Source organism: Pyxicephalus adspersus, chromosome 10, assembly GCF_032062135.1.
Source record: "Pyxicephalus adspersus chromosome 10, UCB_Pads_2.0, whole genome shotgun sequence".
NCBI lineage: Eukaryota > Metazoa > Chordata > Amphibia > Anura > Pyxicephalidae > Pyxicephalus > Pyxicephalus adspersus.
Window position 1 is genome coordinate 55804369 of NC_092867.1, and position 23149 is coordinate 55827517.

The following is a 23149-nucleotide window of genomic DNA, read 5'->3' on the forward strand; positions in this document are numbered from 1 at the left end:
GGATTGGTAACAGGCGGTAAGTGCGAGGCACCTGGGATTGGTAACAGCCGGTAAGTGCTGGGCTTTTCAGGCCTAGCTGTTTTTCAAGAAGCAGTGGTTCCTGGCGAGAGAAAAGTGAGGAGTATAAATACAGCTAATGCAACCTTACTGCCAATGTGAATTCAGCCTACCTTCAGATGTCACCTCCTAGCGCTATATCTAGGAAACACAAAGAGCATCATACACGTGATCGCAGATGGGGGCAGTACAGCCAGTGCCCTCCTCATCACTGCAAAAACAAAAACTTCCTGTGAAATTTATCCACCAGCAGTATGATAGCTGTGTGTGTAGAAGTGTGCTTGTCAGATTCTGCTGCCTCACAACTCATTGTGTTCAAACCTTTAGATCTCCTAAATTGTTGGTTGTAATTACTTAATTTTTTAGGGTACACAGGAGACTCTCATAGCTACTAATAACCAACATTTCTTTTTTTAATTTCAAGAATTTCAAATTATGGGGATCAGGAGTTTAAAAACTTGTGGAAATTAAACATTTGGGTTGCTGTTTTAAAAGAAAGTGTACCTAGGAGCCCAAAAGTGAAAATGCAAATTAAGGACCCCTGGGGCCACTTACATAGCAAGAAGCATTGGGGTGGGGGCCCTAAATATTTTACCTACCTTTCACCAAGATAGATTTGTAATACCATGCTGTCCTTTCTGCTTCTGTTCTTTGAATCCCAATTTCTCTGGAATGGGGGGGGGTGCAGGAAACTGAAAATGTAGGTGCAAGTGGGAAACTTACATCTCTATGGCATCATTACAAAAAGTCTGCCCATCAAAACACTCTGCCCTGTTACTGTAACCCACCAGTTACTAAGCCCCAATTTCGTTTTGATGGGCAGAGATTCTTATGTATTAATGATGCCATTGTGATAAAACTTCTGCACACATTTTCAGTTTTCTACACCTCCCATTCCAGAGAAATTGGGCTTCGAGTGTTAGAAATGGGCAGTAATGTGTAACAGGGCAGTGAGTTTGCCATAGTAATGAAATTTTAGTGTGGGGGGTTATCAAAAGCTGTCACGGCTGTCACAGTGTTTTCAGCTACCCTACCATTTTAGGGAAATTGGGGTTCAAAGGGGAGAAGCAGATGGGTAACATATTATGACAGGTAATAGATTTGTGAGAGATAAGTAAAACATTTAGGGGACCTTCACCAATGCTCCTTTCTATGTAAGTGGCCCTGGGGGTCCCCAATTTGCATTTTTAATTTAGGACTCCAAGGCACACTTGCTTTTAATACTGCAACCCCAATGTTGTATTTTCACAGGATTTTACAATTCTGATCCCCATATCATGAAATTTGTAAAAGCTGGGGTGCTGAAATTGTGAATGATGCTAACTATAAGTGTTCCCTGCACACCCTGACAATTACAAGTCATTATGACATACAGTTTAGGGGTATGAAGATTATAGAATGTCAAACTTAAAAAAAAACAAAACAGCAAAATTTCACAGACTGCACACGCCCAATTGCATGTTCATTTTTAGCACCTGTGCACATAATGATGATTATATATAAGGGTGTTGTTTAACTTTATTTTTAGCTTTTTTTCTTTGTCTTAATTTTTTTTCCAAGGAGCGGCTGTTTAGTTTGTTAGCCTAATCTATGTTGCTACATTTGAAACTTTGCTTACCATTTAGCACAATTTGATTTTTCAACTTTGAATGTTTCAATGTCCATTTTGCATTTAAGAAGTCAGTGTTAATGCTATGTTATTGTGTTTGTGGCCATATTGTTTCATTTCAATAATATTTCTTCATTACCACTAGTGTTGGTCGAATAGCTCACTATTCGATTCGACAGCTATTCGGCCGAATATAGCAAAAAAATTCGGGTGGTAGAATTCGAATTCGAATCCCATTAAAGTCAATGGGAGAAAAATTCGGGTTTGTTTCAGCACTGTGTAGAGCTTCTACAGCCTCCAAACAGATGTAAAAAGATACATTAGAAAAGGATACATAAAAAGATACATTGTAAAGAGATACTTTGTAAAAGGATACATAAAAAGATACATTATAAAACGATACATAACACTATTCCATACCCCTGTGCTTCACATGAAGATTAAAGTGTACCTGTCAAATCAATTTTAGGCTAAAGCTAGGTACACACTTCCAATAATTATTGTTAGAAAATGAACGATTNAGACCGATCAACGATTATGCAGGATTATACTTGAACAATCATAATGTGCACAATTCTGTACATGCTGTAACAATATGATCATTCATATATAATCCACCAACAGTGTCCACACGCTAGATACAATCGTTTGAACGATGCAGGGAGGGACATGTAAAGGAGAAAGTGTACCGCAGAAACATGCACCATCACTGAACGACCGTACATGATAGATAGTGAAAGATCGTCGGCCAATCAGATCCACCGTGGGGGTCGTTCATTTCCAACGACAATCCTCAGTCGTCGGCGTCCTTGGTCCCTTTTTTTGGCCAATCGGTTGTTCATCAGTCGTTTCTAACGATAATTATTGGACGTGTGTATGCAGCTTTAGCCTACACGGACTGCATTCCCATGGGCTAATCTACACCAGGACGTTTCCTTCAGGCACGTTTTTGAGCGTTATCCTAAACGTTGCTTGCAACATTTAAAAAATTAAAACACTGGATAAGCGCGGGAAAACGCTTCCATTGAACTCAATGGAGGCTTTTTTAAGCGTTTTTAAGCTTTTATGAAAGCTTTCATTGAAAACAATGGGGGCTTTTATAAACATTTTTAGCAGGACTTTGGAATCTGGAAGCCCCCTTTAATAAGGAGACTCCCAGATCTCCACCGCCCAACCCTGGGGAATGAGTACAGGGGTACATAAATCCTCTTACTCATTCCCTGAAAGGGTTAAAATATAAGTAAAAAATAGGACAAGGCTTTAATTTAAAATTATTTTATTAATGTGTGTGTTTGTGTAATTTAACTTTTTTTTTTTTCTTAAATTATTTATTTTGTATGTGTTTTTTATTTTAAACTTGTTTTTTTTTTATTTTTTACAGGTTATCCCACAATGACATTATGAATCATAATGTCATTGTGGGATTCCTGGACCGTGGGAACTGTGCGGTCACAGTTAATTGAAAGCAGGTGCCTTCAATTAGCTGTAACCACAGGCAATAGGAGGGCAATGAATGGAAATACTATGTCCATTCATTACCTCTACTGCTCTGTGATTGGCTAAGAAATAGACCAATCACAGAGCAGTAGAGGTATGAATGGACACAGTATTTCCATTCAACCTCTATTGCCCTCGTATTGGCTCCAGGATCAGGGGAGCAGAGCTGTCAGCATAAAGCTCCGCTGATTGCTCTGCTCCCTGAGTTGCTGAGGAAAGGGAAATCCTGATCAGGATTTCCCTTTCCTCAGGGAGCAGAGCAATCAGTTTTTTTTTTTTTTTTTCCTCCCGAATTTTTGCTGTCGAATGCAGCAAATATCGGTTCGGGTATACCCGAATTCGAACAGCCATATTCGGGTCGAATATAGGGACAACCCGAATTCGAACATCAACACTAATTACCACCTTTAAATGTTTGTCCTGCATAAATATTTTCTAATCCAGTTTTCCACCCATGATAGGTCAAAATTGCATATTGGTTTGGTAAGTATTTTTGGAATGCAATATTTGTTGGGACATTTTTCAAATAATTTGGCTTTATATAGAAGTGTGGGTTTACGTGTATTTTTTTTTTTTATTTTGTCATGTAAATTTAGTGGTGTCTGTTTGGTCTCTATATTTTAATTTGACTTTTTAGCAAATGGCTATATTTTGAATAAAGTTTTTTTAAACATTTTGTAGTAGTTTGGTTTTGGGGGGGGGTTTGTTTTTATGTGATCTCCTTTGCAATCTCCCAGGACCTACAATTTATAAATTCAGTTATGCTTGTTTTTAAGCAGTTCCCTTCTATGATTTGTTTCACTGTCTAAGAACAGCACAATTGGCTTATTAAAACTCAGTTTGATGTGCATAGTTGTGCGCAAAACCTTGGGAGTGTGATGCGCATTGTTGTGCGCCAAGGCGTAACCGCTATGTGCACGTGAACTGTGTTCTATCAGTTGAAAAATGCACTTGCTAATTTTCCAGAGAAGGATCCTCATTCCGGTAAGTTTTTCTTTTTAGGTGTATATTGTTTGTTTTGCTTCATGTGCACTAATGTATGTACACACATGCATATATATGAATGTATGCATTTATGTGTGTACATATACTGTGAGATCGCTCGTAGCAATGGGGGGTGTTTCAAACAGGAAACAGAGCCAGCAGGTTAAAAGTGCATCAAGGGTTTTATTCACTAATACTATTTTCACTAAAAAAACAGGCAAAATAAACAAACCCCAAAATAAAGCCTAGCCACTTGGCCTCTAACTAACTGTTAGATCCATTTACTAACAATCCTGCCCAACCTAGTGCTGCACAGGACTCTAAGGCCCTAACCAAACCGCTTTTCCAAAAATAGTCTCTCTACTCCAAAAGTGTCTCTACTCACAGTCCACCTTGGACCTCCTCCCAGCTCACCAGCCAAGAACATAGACACAGGAAAGAGCAGGCTGGCAGTTTATATCCACAGCCAAATTTCCAGGATGGGTTTCAGCCAAAACAATTACACTTGATCATCCCCAGGCCTCCCCCATCTGGCCAAGAAGCTCATTGTCATTCAGCCTGGTACTTTAACACCCCCTTCAGAGCAAAAGGAAAACTGTCCGATTACACAGAAAAATACAATGCATATAACCTGTATCTGGGGCAAATGTACGTATCATCCTGAATGAAACCCTGGGTCTTCGTTGGCCAGCTGTTACAATAAATATAAAAGAGAAATTATAAGAAGAAATAGACAAAGAGGATTTTTTGGTGCATATTGCTTAACATGCTTCAAATTGAAAAGATTGCCTACTTCTTCCTATAGTTTCTGAGGTTTTGGGCTTGGCTCCAAGCAAGATTCATGGATGATATCGCTTCTGGTTAAAGGAGGAATCCACCTTTATGTGCTTCCACTACCAAGCTGAGGTGAGTAAGTAAATATATAGTTGGCCATGGTCTAAAATGCCATTCAATCCTGCATAAACACCCTGAAAGGCTGGAAAAGCAAGAACATCTGTTTGGCACAAAGTGAACTGGTCCCTGAAAGTTTTAGATACTAGTGCTATTTGTTTAATGAGCATTTATTTAATGAGCAAAATTAAGTTGAGCAACAACAGAATATCTGTTTATTTCCAAGAGTGCTTGACCCTGCTTGGAACTTGGCAATCAATGTGGTTAGATGTGCATGGCAACATGGACCACCTTCCATTACCATCAGGTGTGTTAGAATAAGTACGCAACTCAGCTGGACAAATTGACAACCTGTTTGGACAGTAAGTGGAAGTGTGTTTGTATACAATAGGGCTAATAGCAGAATGAGAACAAACCTATAACACTACTACAAATGAACAGAGGATTTGTGTGGCAGCAAATTACCATGAGTGCAAATGTAAGAAAATAAAAAAAAAATAAAAAAACAAAGAAATAAAAATTATGACAATTTATTTATAAAAGTTTGTACATAATAAATTCAAATTCCAATATGTGACATGTGACAACATAAAAATGTAGCACTTACCCAAAAGAAGATGAAGCATTAAAGTTTCAAATTGACATGTAATGGACTGAAGGTGCGCACAGAACAGGGAGCAGGTGTGCGCTAATTTTTTGCTCTGACCTCACTATTGACAGAGCTTAATAGATCCTCCTGAATCGCGCAGCTGCAAACCAAACATCTTAATTGGCATATTCTCGAAACTTTTGCTCATTTATCAAGGCAGGAATCCGGCTGGCACGTGAAGGTCAGTGTACTAGCACTTGGCTCTGGCTCCGACTCGCAGAAATATGTCTTGTATATCAGGGCATATATACGCGCAGCGAGCTCACGCGTACTTCCTTTATAAATCAGGGCCAATGTGCAGGGCTTAAACCCACCTCAGAAGCGTAGAAATAGTCCTTAATTTTCATAAAGCTAGTGGTGTGGACATTGTATGTTTGCAGGAGAGTAAGTTCTCCACGGCCTCATACCCTTTAAATGTGTTCAAACATTATCCTTTAGTCTTTGCAGTCAATGCCACTGTGAAGAAGAAAGGTGTTCTTCTAGCATTTCGTGTAGGCCTACCTTTTAAATGTATATGGCAGATCTCTGACCCCATTGGGAGGTACCTATTATTGGTGGGGACCCTATATGAAAATGATGTTACTTTTCTTACATACTATGCCCCCAACACTCATCAGAGTCATTTTCTTACCCATGTACTGCACCTATTATCTATGCATGCTCAGGGTTCGGTGCAGGGACTCCAACCTGGTGCTAGATCCAGTGATGGATAAACAATCTCATGTATGTCCCTCAGGATTTTTGACTCTTGCTAATCAGGTAAGTGGGGCCTTGGCACATTTTCAGGTCCTCCTGAAGGAGCACAGTTTGGTGGTTTCATGGAGGGAATTTTTTCCCACTACGAAGGATTTTTCCTTTTATTCACATCCACGTGGTTCGTTTTCATGAATCGAGCATATTCTGGTCACACAGTCTTTTATGCCACAAGTAGTTGAGGCTCAGATCTATTTACCCAATCACCTCCTCTCTCCCTATCCCTCCTAGGGGGTTGTGGCGTTTGAACGACTCTATGCTTTCTAAACAGGTGAATCAAGATTGGATTCAGGCACAGTTGTATAAGTACTTTCTCTTTAATGATCAAGAGGGTATTTCCCCAATAACTTTGTGGGAGGCTCATAAGGCTACCCTTAAAGGCCATTTTATACAATTGGCATCTAGGCCGAAGCAGGAGCGTTTGGGTCAAATAGCAGACCTAACTCAAAAATTTCAGACCTTGGTAAAGGCCTGGAAGCGTGCACCTTTGAGGGCTCTTAGGAAACAGAATACAAAGACACGTCTCGCATTGGATCTTCTGCTCAATGATTGGACGGAAAAGTCCATGCGCTGGATGAGACAGAAATTTTACTCACGGGCTAACAACTCTGGTACTATGTTGGCCAGGTGATTACGCATGACAGCTCACTCCTTCAGGCTGTACAAAGTGAGATCCTGTGCTGGATCCCTCACTTTTGATCCTGCTAAGATAGTTACCAGTTTTGCTTCCTTTCTTTCCTCTGTCTACTCTACTCCTCCCTCCTTCTCTGTAAATATAGCAAAGGATTTTTTAGGAACTTACCTCCTATCCACCAATCATGTATAGAACACCTTAGGGCAGATGTTACAGTTTTAGAGACTGGCTGCCGTAAAGCTGCTAAAATCTAAGCTACCTCTAAGTCCCCTGGACCAGTTGGATTTTCAGCTACATATTATAAAAAGTTTACTGATGTACTAGCACCTTACTCTGCTAAACTTTTTAACAAATTGAAAGATGGGTATGCTTTACATCCCTCTTTGGTGGCAGCTTTTTTCTCTATACTTCTCAAACCAGGTAAGGATGACCATGGACCCAAAAATTATTGGCCTATATCCCTGCTCAATCTGGATATTAGGCTTCTGGCCAAAATTGTGGCCCCCAGGCAGAATACCTTTTTCGGGAGCCTTATACATAAGGACCAGATCAGCTGATTACTTCAAAAGCAAGCTCCAGATAACATAAGGAAGGTATCCAATCTTGTACATATATAGCAGGAGCAGAATGAGGCGGACTTCTTGCTTTCCCTTGATATACAAAAGACATTTGACAGTGTGTCCTGGGAGTATATCCGGTTTCTCCTAGATAGGTGTGGATTTCCCCAGGAGTTTGTGGACTGGGTCTTCTCCAGGCCACAGTTAAATATGCTGGTCATTAGGAATTATGGCAATGTGTTTATCTCCATCCAGTATTGAGTTGTGGAGCTACCTCTTAAAGTAGTCAAAATTTTTAAATGGCATAAAGTAAAGAAAGAGGTTCAGGCTCCAAAATTTTTAGGTGCAAAAATTAATTATTTATTAATACATATTCGTTTTCATACATAATTTACATACATAGCTTAATATGCATATATCCAGTCCATTTAACACTTCGCTGGGCTGGAGTACATGGACTGAACATATAGTTCTAGCTATAATCCAATGAGTAACCGTATTAGTCTGTAAAAACCCTACGCCTTTCGCCTCGCTAGGCTTCTTCAGGGGAATGTATTGATATAGAACTGTACGGTAGATGGATGTTTGAAAGGAAAAAAATGAGTGTTAGGAATCACCCTATTCTGGGAACATGATTCAAGGCAGCTTACACACAATTTAAATGTGTAAATTTAAAAAGTGTTGAAATAAGTAGAAATGCTGCCAATGATATCCTTAAAGTTTGTAGGTAAAATGCAGATCCTTTTCGGTAGGTAAAAAGAAATATATATGGTTGCAGTAACGAGTGATTAATGTTTGCAGTACCTCTGTGCAGAAGGATCCTTGCTGCTAGCAGAGTTTGTCTCTTTGGGGTAATGTGATTTAGGCACAGCCGTGTGTACTGGCAGCTTTCAGTTATGCTGGTCATTCTTTAGACTACTCCATGATTAGGCAGGGTACCAGGCAAGGGTGTCCCGTCCCCTGCACTGTTTGCGCTGGCTTTGGAGTGTTTGGCGATCTATATTAGGCGCTTGGATGCTATCCAAGGAGTGCAGGTGGGGGGAATAGAATATAAGCAGCATTTATACGCAGACAATATGCTGCTTACGCTGACCAAGCCTCTGATATCCCTCCGCAACCTGGTCTATACTTTGTCGCAGTTCTCATTGTTTTCAGGTTTGCATGTGAACATGGAAAAATCAGTGGCCTATAACATCACTGTGGCGCCTGATGTTCTAACCCAGCTCAAATCTGCTTTTTCCTTTGCCTGATCATCCTTTACTATTATGTATTTAGGTGTTAAAATTTTTAGGATATATAATACGTTATATACCACCATATAGCACCCTTTGATTGACTTTGCAATCCTTGCTCCGCTCCTGGTCCTCTCTTCCAGCCCGATAGCAGCACTTAAAATGTTGTGGCTTCGGGAGCTTAGGACCCTATACTATTTTAGGACCCTCCTGGTAGCAATTCTGGCTACAGTGCTCTACACCATACAATGCAGTTTTAATGCGGTCGTTTGGCATGGGAAGAGGCCTAAGAAGACTCAGAGGACCATGTAAACACATAGACATTCAGGGGAGTTGGGGGTACCCAACCTAGCTAAATATTATGTTGCTACGCTGCTTGGTCAATTTTCTGTGTTGCATGCATCCTCTGGGTCCCCCTTGTGGGTTACACTGTAAGCCGTAAACTGTGGAACTGTCCCGGTTTCTTCCCTTTTTAGCAGTGCAGCAAGCAAAAGCCAGGGCTTGGAGGCCTGAGAGTGTGGCCTTTAGTGAAGTCAAATCCAGGTTGCATTCGTTCATAGGTAATAAAGACCTGACCAGTATTTTAACCGATACCCATAATCAGTTTTTAGAGGTATGGGACCCCTGGATTGCTTATAGCCATCCTACTCTCCAGGGTTCAACAATTCTTTGAGAGTATGGTGGCCCTGGTATATTTTTTTTTCTTGGTGTTCTGGAGGATTAGCAGGCTTTGGGCACAGACTTTCCCCATTTTCTTCCTTCCTTTCTCTCCCCCCTTGTCGTTTGCTGCCCTCCTTTTCCAGTTACGTTTAGTTGGCATTGGGGCTGTTTTTTTCTGGTTTGCTGCTACTGTTGTTAATATGATGCTACCAATGTTATTTGTGTTTTTTTCTGTACGCGTGTAGTTTGGATATGGTATTTTGTCTTGTTTATTCTCCACTTCTTTGTACCTATTTGATTTTCTGAACCTGGTTCTTTGATATTTTTCCTAATAAAAATTGTTAATGAAAAGGAAGGGACGAAAGACAAGGAGAAAATAGGATAGGAAAACGAAGAGAAGTGGAGAGGCATAAAAAAGATGGGAGTAGGGGAAAGGAAGAAGAGATTAAGTGGAGAAAAGAAAACAAAATGTTCCAAAAGTATGAGCCTACCTTACGGAGAACTTAAAGGCTTAGATACAGCAAGGAAATGGCTAGCTGGGAGGTTGAATTGAAAGCCCAGTGGTTAGATGTGCTAAGCAAATAGAGACATACTTTAATTATATGTCGTAATAAGACAGAACATGACAAACATAGAGGGGAGTAAATACTTTGAAATTTTTTTTTTTCATGTTTCCTTTATTCTTAAAACAAACATACTTCTAGTTCTAAGAAGACAACACCTCCATACCAGCCCACCGTACTGTATCAGGGCAATAACAAAAACAGGATAGGACTACAGAACTTGTCTCCACAACAGCCAAGTGGTGATTGTGAGCAGAAAGGCCTAGCAGAGCTAAAGGGAAGCAGAAGATGCCGCAAGCTGCTGAGGGCAGACAAATAATTCCTTGCTCTCCTTGATGCTGCAACCGATACTGCTGACAGAATAACAAGAGTTATTTTGGCAATTTTGAAGCAAAGCATGCTCATGTTCTTTAGATGTCTATTATTATTTTTTTTTTGTTTTTTTGTAGTAGCAGCAAAGTAACTCATTCAAATGTTCAAAAATTCAAAATTTCTCCTGTGCACCACAAATGAAAACCTGGATTTACCTGTAGAATATAATTGTGTAATCAAGTGTAATGACACTTGATTTTTATTTATCAAAATATTGGTTTGTGATTGTTTTAGGTAATGGTTTTATGAGCGATTGATGTTCTGTTCTATGGAAAGGGGGCTTGGGAAGACAATCCAAAAGGAGAAGCAGGAATCGCCACATGAGAACAATAGTCCTTTGTTATTGTTTAGTCATGTAATGGTCCTGCAGAGCAGAACACTAGATGAAGTTGTGGGATGTCTGTACCAACTGAACTGAAGTCTGTTTATAAGGCAATAAATCTGACATTCGCAAAACATTCCAGGAGAATATTCCATTTCCATTGTACTAAATGGTTATCCACCAGAGAATGTTTGGTGAATGTCAATTTTTTTGCTTTACAAACTGTCCCCTAAATGTTCACCTGACAAAACTGTAGGTGACAGAATTTAGAATCTGTAGAGAGCTTTAAGGTAGTGGATAAAAGCCTAACACTGTCAACAGGAAGCCTTTACAGTCTGGGGCCTTCACCAACGGAAAAGGGCATCCTATGCCTAAATAACTAATTCCCTTCTGCAAATAAACCCCCATTACCCTTCTCTATCCTTACTTAACTTACTTAACTTCTCTATCCTTACTTAAGGGTTAACTTACCTCCTCTCCTCTACCTTTAACATTATTCTGGTAATTATCGAAATACTGCTCTGACCACTTATGGAAGAGGGAAAACCCTTGAATAGGTTCAAGAAATTGGGCTGGAACTGGACACTGCTATTGTTGCACGTCCCTGATAAAGAAGGCCATTGGTGCTTCCAAAACACTGTTCTCCAGCAATAATAGTTAGTAAACGAGAGAATGTAGCTCCCTTTTTTTTTTCAGTCATCTTGTATTCAGTTTTATATAGAAGTGCCATTTTTGGTATCCTCAGTATTCTGGGTTGGGTGATGCTCCATGTCATTTATTCTGAAGCTCTAAGGACATGCTGTACAAGTCCCAGGTACTATAGCCCTGCCCCCAGTGTATTGATACAGAAACCGGTGGGACATCACCAATTCTCTCATCACAACCTCATGTTAAATGATGCTAACCAATGCTTCATGCTCCTATGAACCTTCTGCCAGCTATTGTAAGCATGATTTATGAAGAGTGGACACCAAAAGTGATCCTGAGAGGCCTTGACTTATAACAACTGCAAGTTGGTAGGGGCTTTGATGACAGCTCTCAAAGGGACATCTAAAAAAAATAAACCTATTTCATTCTATTCCGTAAAATATCAGTTAACTGATAATATTTTCCCATTCTAAATACTTACTGTGCCCATTACATTTTTTTTTAATCCCAATAATTTCATAGTTTTAGAATAAAAAGGATGTATCAGGGGAGGCTGGAACACATAAAACCTAAAGTATACAAGATATGTAAGTCAAATGATCATTATCATTAATAGAATGCAGGACCAGTAGCTTTAGGTATTGTGCTCCACCCTAATCTTAAAATAAAGTCCTAAAAAAACAAAATGATGAAACTCTGTTATGTTCCCTCTTGTGTTTGACCCTAGAGTGACCACTTTATAAAGAATTCTTAGGTGGTCCGATCATCTGCAGATGTAAAGACTATTGATCAGCCTTGGTCTTTACCAACGTATGTAAAGAAAAATACCAGAGCCCTTATTTTTGTAGAAACAAGTCAACTTCATTTAAATAAAACACTATATGACATAAAAAGTTGAATAAATAGAGCTTGAGGTGAAAGGTAAGAAAATCATAATGATGAGTAGGATAAAAAATAGAAAACCCAACAGAAGTCCAAGATGCAACTTTTCCAAAAGTTGCTTGAGAAGGCAGCTGGAGCATACCATCACAACATCCCTCTACTCTGACTTAAAGTCATAAGGGATAGTTTTGCGTTTCTTAGCCGGTTCATCAGGTATGAGTTGAGAGTAGCTATTGAGAAAGAGTGCAGAATTCCTCTGCATGATGGCATTGTGATGCTTAATTAGGTCGGGGTCTATGAAGGTTCTTTTATGGACAGGGGGCTCGCCGTATCTGCTTGTCGAAGGTCGCGGGTGGAAACTGCTAACAGACATCAACATCTTGTCTTGCGACTGGCTTGCCATTGATGTTGGGATGTTGTTTATAATGGCTGCCATTTTATGTTGGGCTACCTCAGTGGCAACCGGATGGTTGGTGCCGCTGTGCATGTTGTTCTGTATGGCTTGTCCCATTGATGGGCCTGTCAACAAGTGCTGTGGAAGTCTTTCTACCAATCTTTTTTTGGTAATGTACCCTACTTTTTTCTTAGATTCTGGAAGAGATGCGCGGATTTTCATTGTTGTCATCATGGCTCGAATTTTTTGGATTCCTATTTTTGTGGAACGATACCACTCTGAGAATGCAGGGTTATAGTTGATGTTGGGTGCCAAATAAAAAGGGGCATCTGGTGCCATCATGGCTCCGGGCCTAAAGCTCCTGTATTTTAGGAATGCTGTCACCGGATCCCTGTCTGGTGCATGAGGGGTTGCATACATCCTTGGCTTTACTTGTCTTATATTTTTGCGATTTTCCACCACCTCCATCTGGCGATCAGTGTACTCCAAATACTGGTTTCCACGTGGGTCAACTTTCAGTTTGATGTCGCCCCATTGGAGGTTATACTGTTCTTTCGTTCGAAGTGCAAAATGTATCCCGTTGTTGAAGAACACCAAGTTAAGCAAGCTAGTCGGATTCTCTATTGACAGAGTGCCGCTCTTATAGAGGTTTTCAATGTCGTTGTCAGTCAAAGCCTCCTGTCTAATTGGTGGATTGCTTTCTGCAATCTTTTTCAAAAATTTGATTTTGGCATTGAGCGACTGCTTGGTCAATGGGAAGTCCTTGCTGTTTCCATATACAATTGTGTGCATATAGTTGTGTTCTTTTAAGTACCGATCAATACTTCCCACCATGCAGCGGAGGGTGTGTGGCTCGTACTCGTTGCCGTCCTTCCTTTTCACCACGAGAAGAAATTTTGAGAGCAGCGTGTCAAGCTCGGTATGAGGTATTTCTTCGATTTTACGATTTTCATTCATTTCACTCAAAAAATTCTGCAGCGTTTGAATGTCTGAGGTAGTTTTACGGGCAGTGTTGATATTTTTTTGCTGCTGCTGTTGGTGGTGGTGTAACATTTGTGCGTGCTCTTGAGAAGATGGTAATCCAAAGTGAGTCATTAATTCCATCTGACCAGGAGAGAATGTCCTCTGGGCCATAGAGCATCTTTTCACCATGTTATTGTTTAGTGTTGAAGTGGAAGTTGTTCCATTATCGGGCTGACTTTTTGGTATAATCTTAGAATTGCTTTTACATAGCGAAGAGCTTGCTTTTTCCTGAGGCCGAGCAAGGCGCTGAGGGTAGGAAAAAAAAAAAACATTGTGTGCAAACAGGAAAATACATTTTAAAAACCACCCAGTAAAGAGATTTCTTGTCAGTGTCTGCATAAAGTCCATCTCTGACCATACTAGTTACTCCCCCCTCTCCATTGCTTTCCAAACATTGACACAAACATTTATTGCAGAGATATATTTAATGTATCATGAAAAAAAAAAATCGCCATCCTATCAGCCATTTGCAAAACTCTATGAAAAAAAAACATATATAGGAAAGGAAAGAAGAGAACTAGGAAACATACCGACATAATGGTTGACACAATGTTATAAATCTGTTGTTGGTTCTTCAAAGTCCAATCCCAGAGCAGGGGAATGGAGGTGATCAGGCTGTATTGCTTAACTGTAGCAGGAAACATTCAGGTCACTAAACTGGCTGTACTGTAACAGAGCTGTGTAACTCTGTAAATGTACGTGCTAGCTGGGTAACATTACAAATCCTTTGGCAAAAGCTGTTTACTTTCAGACTGTCTTTTATACAGTAGCGTGAACACAGAAAACAGGAGAAGGTAATGTTAAAGCCAAAATTCTGAGTAGTTACTGGAACATAAATGAAGGAGACACACTTCCAATGTAGATACTTGTGACAACTGTCTATTAAAGGATTTCTAATACTTTGGAAATATCTCCTCTCATCTTCTGTTTTGACTACAGGGCAAAGTCAAGCTCTTGAATTGTATACTGATTGAAAAAATAAAATGTTTAAGCTTTTTCCTATTCCATCCAAAAGCAAAATGTGTCTTTAGATATACTTTAATGCATATACCTGAAAATCTGGAGATGATTCATGATCTTCTTCCCTGCAATCAATAAACAGATTTTGGGGACATTTTTCTGGAGTATTCCCACCACTTGATCCATCTGTAGGATGAATACAAACAAGTGACTGAAGTAATGTATATAACATAATATATCCTAAACATGTCTCACCCTCTCCTCGTGGTCGCCCCATTCCTTGTAGAGAAGGAAACCAATCATTAGTGAAAGATATTTTTCCTGTGCCCAACCATGGGGATTTGCACCCTAGTTAGGTGAGGGCTTAAGGAGGTATAAATGTCAGGAGAACAGGTGGGGCACCTGCCATGGAGTATTAGTGAGAAGCCTGGCTCAGCAGCAGGCTCTGGTCACCAGTGAGAAAAATCAAGAGAGCCTTCTATGACCAGAGATAACTTTGAGTATCAGTGAGAAGCCTGATGGGAAAGTAAAGCCCATGAGAAGATCAACTATGACAAAAGTCTGTGCGAAACACTGTATTTTTCTCAGTGCCTAAATATTGGCTTGAATGGAGCCTATCAGGACAAAAGTACATATGTTGCCACTGGAAATACTGCAAAATCCAAAGGCAAGGATGTTAGCATTGTCACATCTAATTTTTATGTCTGGCCACACCTAGCTCCACCACACTTTTTACTAACTGAATGAGTCAAATCATTCAGATGGACCTTAAATGTTCTTTTACCATGAGAAACCAATCCTGAGAATTATAATCTAAAGACTGCGGGTAACCAGGTATTAAACTATTATTTTTACCTGTGTTAATATATATAGGACTTTCTCCTTCTTTATATGCATCATCCCATTCTTCATCATCCCACTCATCATCCGATAAGATCTCAATTTTTACACTTTTCATTTGTTCTTCCTATAGGGGAAAAGATGAAACAATGAAAAAATGAAAGTAAGGTTTTTCCAAAACTCACTGATCCTTAAGAAAAAATCTACCTCATAATACTGCTGGACGTCTTCGTCTTCATGATCCCAGTCATTTTGGGCAAGGCCGGTGCTCCATCTGCAATCCTTCAAGTTACGCTCAGCTTCCAATTTGCAGTCTTTTGGCATAGAGTTACCCTCCTGCCTACAGTCTTTTGTAATTTGGTCAACCTCCTGTTTACAGTCCTTTAAAACCGCGTCAACTTCCAATTTACAATCCACCAAGGGACGTTCGGGTTCCTGTCGGCAGTCCTTGGAGATACTGAAAATTTCCTGTTTACAGTCTCTAGGGATAAACTCGACTTCCTGTTTACCATCTTTGAAGGTGTGGCCAGCCTCCTGTGTACAATCTCTAGGGATGCAGTTGATCTCCTGTCTGCAGTCTTTTTGGATACGTTCAATTTCTCGCTTGCAATCCTTTAAGATGGTCTCAACTTCTTGCCTACAAATTTTTCGGATTAGATCAATTTCCTGTCTGCAGTCTTTTTGGATTTGGTCAACCTCCTGTTTATCGTTTGGGAGGTGGCCAACATCCTGTCTAGAATCTTTAGAGATATGGCCAGCATCCTGTTTTAAACTCTTTAGGGGATGATCTTTTTCCTTTCTACAGTCCATGGAGACACCAAGCTCCTCATTTATTGATCCTTGGTCTTCTATCTCTTTAGGATCCTGAGTAATACTGCTATTTTCCCCTTCGGTGTGTTGTGATACATCAACAACGTTCTCCAAACAATGTGCATAGATAGGACTAGGACATTTTTCTGGTGTATTGCAAGTGCTAGATTCCCCTGTAAGAAAAACATGTGGTTAAGCTCCCTACCTATGAGTTCAGAGATATACATAATATACACACCCATGTGGTCAAACATTTGAGGACATCTATACCTTTAAATTATATTTCATTCCCCTTGCAACTTTTAAAGCCTCTCCTCTTCTAGGAGGGGTTTCTACAAGATTTTGGAATGAGTCTTTTAAACTTTTAAGCCTATTCAATTGGGTACTGATTTTGAATAGGAGGACCTGGCTCAAAATGCGTATGTAGTAGGGTTGAGGTGAATACTTTATGCAGACAACTAAAGTTCCACCACACCAAATTCATCAAACCATGAATTTATGGAAGTAGCTTTGCTCACAAGGGTATAATTACGCTGGAGCAATAACAAGACTTCCCATAACTGGTGGTATAGTGTTTGAAGTGCACAATTGTCTAAAATAACTTTGCAAGATGTATTATCATGCATTGAAAACCCATGAACACAATAATTTAAAGGATCTCCACATACTTCTTGCAATATGGTAGCAAAAGTTGGTATTATTCCATGTGTTTTTGACAGGTCAATTTAGGTACAGGGCCATAAACAACACAGTAATATGTCTTGCATATTATAACTTCTGTAAAGTAAAATCAAAATTTTTCCTACCTAGAGGGGCGACGGACTGTTGATCGTCCATAATGTTCTCAAAGAGATCCTTGTGTTCTTCTAAATACTCCCATTCCTCCATGGAGAAATAGACAGTGACATCCTGACACCTTACAGAAACCTGACACACACAATGATACAGTCACCATCCAGACATTCCTGTTAATGGATAATGTCCTATATATCCTGGCACTACTTACCTCTCCAGTCAGCAGCTCAATGATCTTGTTGGTAACCTTTAGGATCTTCTGATCATTGCTTCTATCAGGAATGAGGGAGGAAGGTGGAGGCTTCATAATGGGGCTCTGGCTTTTGTTCTGAGGTGTGCTGCAAACACATTGTTCCTTGATAGGCCCATAGTCCTAAATAATGGGGAGTATATAGACACAATGCCTATATTAAGGAGGGTTGGCTCATATAATTCAACCTTTAAATTGTACAAAAGAGCAGAAATAATACGGTGAAATATTGGTCAACTATGCCTAACTAAATGACATATCATAGAACCATTTGATGCTATTTCTGCTGCTTTGGTTCTATTTTGGTTGTTCTGTCTTTTGTAACACTGGTCAACAAACAGATAAAAGTGATTTTAGGTCAAGTTTGATCAAGATTCCAAATATGGTATTGGTTTTGCTAGACTTGCTCTAGTTTTTGAAATAAGGACCTCAACAATAACCTCATAGAAAACTAATGAAACATGAAAATTAACAAAATTAAACTAGATATGCCTACGTATATAGACTAAAATTTTCGAAATACTTAATGTCAATATATTCCATATTCAGTACATTTACAGACCTACTCACAAAGAAGTCATTGAAAAACTCTATTTCTACGATTTCTTTTTATGCTGAAGTTCAGGACAATCACGTTCAAGGCTCCAGCAGTAGTCTGCCATCATGTGTCCATCCCATCTGCCCTGATACCTTTCTTCCATCACATTTATATCTTGATGGAACCTCTCCCTTTGTTCTTCACTAAAATCACAAAGGTTTTATGGAAATTGTGTACCTTTGGGCTCATAGTAGCACCCAAATTTTTAAAGTTTAAGAGCAAGTTTTGTACCAGTTCTTCATAATTTTGTGCTTTATGATTAAACAAGAAGTTCTTGACAACCATGACATACCCATGCCAGTTTCCGAATCTGGGGTCCATCAAAGATTCTTGCTTTTAATTTTTCAGTACTCAATCCAGGGAAGAATCTACAAATGTATTTGAAGCAATCACCGTCCTTGTCCAAAGCTCTAACAAATTGCTTCATTAATCCCAACTTTATGTGTAGTGGAGGGAGAATGATTTTTTCTTTGTCAACCATTTGCTCGTTAATGATGTTCGCTGCACCCTTTTTCATGTTTTCCCTTGGAGGCCATGTCACTTTTTTTTCCAGTGATCCTGCTTTGCTCTACTATACCACAAGCAGATGAAGCATGGGTACTTTGTGTATCCACTTTGCTGTTCAAGTAGGAAGTTCACCATTCTTAAATCAGCACATATGCACATATTGTTGATAGCAAAGCTTTTGTAAGACTATTTTGTCATTTTCATATTCTTTTTTACGTTTTTTTGAGTGACCAATTGGAGTTGATGCAGAGCAGTTGCCATTATGCAGTAAAACAGATTTCAAACTTCCAGTTGAACTTTCAATGAAAAGCCGCCAGTCTTCTGCTTGGTATTCTGGTACTCCCATATGGGCTAGTAGTCCTGGGATGTTACAACAGTACAAAAGCCTCCATCTTCACTGAAATATGGTAGGAGTGTCATTTCTCTTGTCTCATAAACCGGTATTTTAACTTCCGGTCTCAGACAGTTCTTTTCTTTTCGCCTGGATGGTAAAAGTTCAGATGCTTGTTTTGACAGCCTTAGGTCACATTAATAAATCATTGAGCTCTTCTTGAGAGAACTGCTGGTTTGATGAAAAACGTCCTATATTATACATATTCACTTCTACTTTTAACTCCTGGATTACACTCCAAACCCTGTATATCCTCTATGTCGGATACAGGAATATAAAGGAGTGTACTGAACACTGGTATGGGAACATCAGCACCATGTGGCACAGGTCGTCTGGCTAATTCCAAATCAGGGTAGTCTCACTTGTCTTTCTTGTAACGATTGAAACCTTTTACATTTACAGCACAAAAATAACAATCATTATGATGATTTTTGGGCTCCCGCCATAACATAGGTACACCAAGTTTTAAACTTTTCTGTTTTCCATTTTTCCACTGACGTAGACACTCTACACAAGTTTTGCATACCATACGGGGAGCTCAATACTTATCTTTGTGCCCCAGTTTAATACCAAAATATGTAAGATATGCTTATTTCATAAATTATTTAATGTTTCTCTGTTTTTGCTGAGAATTTTCACCACAAACGTAGCAAAATACATTAGGGTCATTTAAACAACTTCTTCTTGAAGAACTCATATTTCTGTAAAAAAAGAAAATGTATGAATAAAAAAAGGCAAATGAAAATTTCATGAAAATAATGCTACATTTAATATAAAAAATGAAAATCATTGGTGTAAATAAAGATTGATAATATTAGGCTGTATTAACATTTGTTGTAGGTAAAATCATCTATTCCAATTCCTGTATTACAAGAACTAGAGCCAATTCAATGAAATTGATGTAATTTCTGGATTCAACAGACCTGAAATACACTAAATATACTGAAACATTTTTTAAGTTGTGTAATCTAAGAGTGTTAGCATGTCTGCCCGAAATCTACATAATTCACTCCCATTAGTTCCTAGACTGGAAAGATACATTTCATTATATGGAAAAAAAAAAAAAAGGTAATTGAGTGATGTCATATGACACCTTTAGTAACTGTTGTCAGGTTACTCCCATAAACTCCCCCCAACCCCCCCACCACCATTTTATCAGGTCAGTACTGTCAATTTTATAATAGAGATAAAAAATAATGTTATGTGAAACCCCTAGAAGACTTCTCACCTCTCCAGTCAACAGGTAGATAATCTTCAGCGTGAGTTTCAAAATCTTCTTAGACACATGATCTCTGCTCTTGTCCATCCTCAGGGATTCCAGAAAGCAAGAATAACTTGAAACAACCTCAATAGGATAGCTACGAACAACCAAAGCGATAAACACAGTATAGATTTTGAGTAACAAGGAAAAGTAATGACTTATCAAACTAGTGGTCTACTCACTTAGGTACTTCTGAACTAAATATAATGATAATAACCTTGTAAATATCCAATAATGTGTGGGTAATTAGCTCATTTTATACCAGTACACCCCAAAGATGTATACCTAACATACATACAAAACTATCCAAACTAACAAACCGAAAATAGGCAAACAATTCCTAAAATTCTATAAATTACAACTGCCGCCCTTAGGAACTAAAAAAACAAGAAAACCAGGGAATAGAACATGGAAGAAATGACAATGAAAACACAGGATAACAAATTAGGAGGAGGCAGAAGACATGACCATAACAGAGTAGATTGAATAAAAGATGAGTTCAGTAAGGAGATGGAAGATATGTCAACTAAGAAGAAGTAGTCAAAAGATATGTCAAGTAAAGGGAAGAAGGTGAAAGACATGTCAACTATTGAGAAAAAGGCATAAAAGACATGGCAACTTTGGAGAAGAAGGTGCAAGACATATCAACGAAGGAGGATTAGGTAGTCTAGGGAGAAGACATTTCAACTAAGTGGGTGAAGACAAATGACAGGTTAACGAAAAAGAAGTGGAAAGACGCTTTTATTATTATTATTATTATTATTAAACAGGATTTATATAGGGGAAGAAGTCCAAAGACGCGTCAACCAAGGGGAAGAAGTCCAAAGACGCGTCAACCAAGGGGAAGAAGTCCAAAGACGCGTCAACCAAGGGGAAGAAATCCAAAGACGTGTCAGGTCAAGGGGAAGAGGTTGAAAGACATGTCTACTAAGTAGGAGAAGAAGGAAGAAAAGTAATTTGAAGAAAAGGCAGAAGACATGTCAAGTAAGAAGAAGGGGGAAGACAAATCGTCGTAAGTGGCCGTAAGTATGGCCGTTTATAATGATAATAACCTTCTAAATATCCAATAATGTGTGGGTAATTAGCTCATTTTATACCAGTACACCCCAAAGGTGTATACCCAGCATACATACAAAACTATCCTAACAAACCGAAAAAAAAGGAAACAATTCCTAAAATTTTTAAAATACAACTGTCGTCCTCAGGAACTAAAAAAAAAAAAAGAAAACCAGGGAACAGAACACGGAAGAAATGACAATGAAAACACAGAATAACAAATTAGGAGGAGAAGGCAGAAGACATGACCACAACAGAGTAGATTGAATTAAATATGAGTTCACTAAGGAGAAGGAGGTGGAAGACATGTCAACTAAGGAGAAGTAGTCAAAAGATATGTCAAGGAAGGGTTGGAACAGGGGTGCCCACACTTTTTTGGCTTGTGAGCTACTTTTAAAATGACCACGACATAATCTACCAATAATAAAAACTTGGACTTAATAACGCCTGTGCGCGGTGGAGTTTATTTTGAAAGGCAGGGCCCTGCGATCTACTTGTGTTGCCTTTGCGATCTACCGCTAGGTCATGATCCACCTGTTGGGCACTCCAGGGTTAGAAGGTGAAAGAGGTGTCAACTATTGAGAAAAAGGCATAAAAGACATGGCAACTTTTGAGAAGAATATAGAAGTGACATGTTGGCATGATGGCTTTGGAAACAAATGTGGAAGAGATGTCATTAGATGAGGATAAGGTAAAATTTGTGCCTACTAAGATGAGGAAAGCAGACAACATGTCAATTTAGAAGGAAGAAGAAAAGTCAACAAAAGAAGTAGAAATCACAGTAAGAGAAGAAGGCAAAAGACGTGTCAACAGAAGATGAGAAGGTGAAAAATGAGATAACTAAGGGGAAGTAGGCAGAAAACATAACAATGAGAAGAGGGCATGACAGCCATATAGAAGACTGACAAAGACGATGAAAACAATGACAAGGAGGAAAAGAAGAAGAAATAAGTTTACTTACAGAAGGCATAATTCAGCTTTTTGAGCTGGTTTAAATCAACAATTCTAAGATAGAATTGGCTATAAAGTGGCATGGGTATCAATGACAAAAATTCAACCCACAAAATCTGTGATCTTGTTTTGTGATATACAGTATTATTCCAGATAAGGTTACAAACTTATTCAATCTACTATCTGTATATTATAATAAATTTAATATAAACGTATAAAAACTATATATGTATAATATTGTTTATATTGCTGTTGTTTCTCAACTTGTATAATATTTACATAAAACAGCAATCAGACCATATAAGATCAGATCTATGTGGACACACAATATATTAAATGTATCCTTCCCCCTCCCCATAAATTATCCTTGTACAGGGATGTTGATCACTGGCCTGACACAATGAGCATTTAATATTCCTGGCAGCCATGAGTCCAGCTAATAAGTACACACAGGCTCAGCCACTATACATGGCAGCTGTTGCTCCACTTCTCACCTACATACAATGTTTCCGAGCCTCAGGTAAAAGAAGAAGACATTGAAGCCAGCAGTGGGACAGCTCCTGCTTTGACATAACTTACACACCGGATATTGGTTAAGAATAAACTTCCTGTCTGCGTCCCAGGCCTCCTTCTCATTGACGGCCGTCAACCAACGCTAGAGGCCAATGTTTGGTATACTAACCAGAAGGGATTTCCATTCCCAGCCAAGCTCCTATTGAGCCATTTTCTAGAAGACTATTCTCTCCCCTGCTCACACGGAGGAGCACATTGTAATCCTTGTGGAGGGAGAAGGAAAACCTCTTGTTGTTATGTGTCTATACTGATGGAGAACCGGCGCCATTTTTGGGAAGACCACTCTGCGTTTTTCGGCTTACATGAAGTAATTGAGGTATGCGGGTGAGAATATCAAAATGGTAAAGAATAGCTAAATCTGCAATCCAAATTTATATATTATAAAAAGAAAGACAGCAGAAAACTAAAAATAAGTTTTGACCCAATTTGA

At 39.0% G+C, this 23149-nt stretch overlaps 1 protein-coding gene across 1 annotated transcript; it reads right to left on the reverse strand.

Moving 5' to 3' along the window:
- Positions 1–12264: 12264 nt before the first annotated feature.
- On the reverse strand, positions 12265–22774 carry LOC140338795 (uncharacterized). The gene is made up of 8 exons (XM_072423091.1): positions 22641–22774; positions 20107–20236; positions 17344–17505; positions 17144–17264; positions 15735–16510; positions 15543–15654; positions 14779–14873; positions 12265–13973 (listed from the first exon to the last, which is right to left on the reverse strand). The coding sequence occupies exons 2-8, from the start codon at positions 20182–20184 to the stop codon at positions 12468–12470; spliced, it is 2850 nt and encodes a 949-aa protein (XP_072279192.1). The 5' UTR covers positions 20185–20236; positions 22641–22774; the 3' UTR covers positions 12265–12467.
- Between the last annotated feature and the right edge of the window lie 375 nt (positions 22775–23149).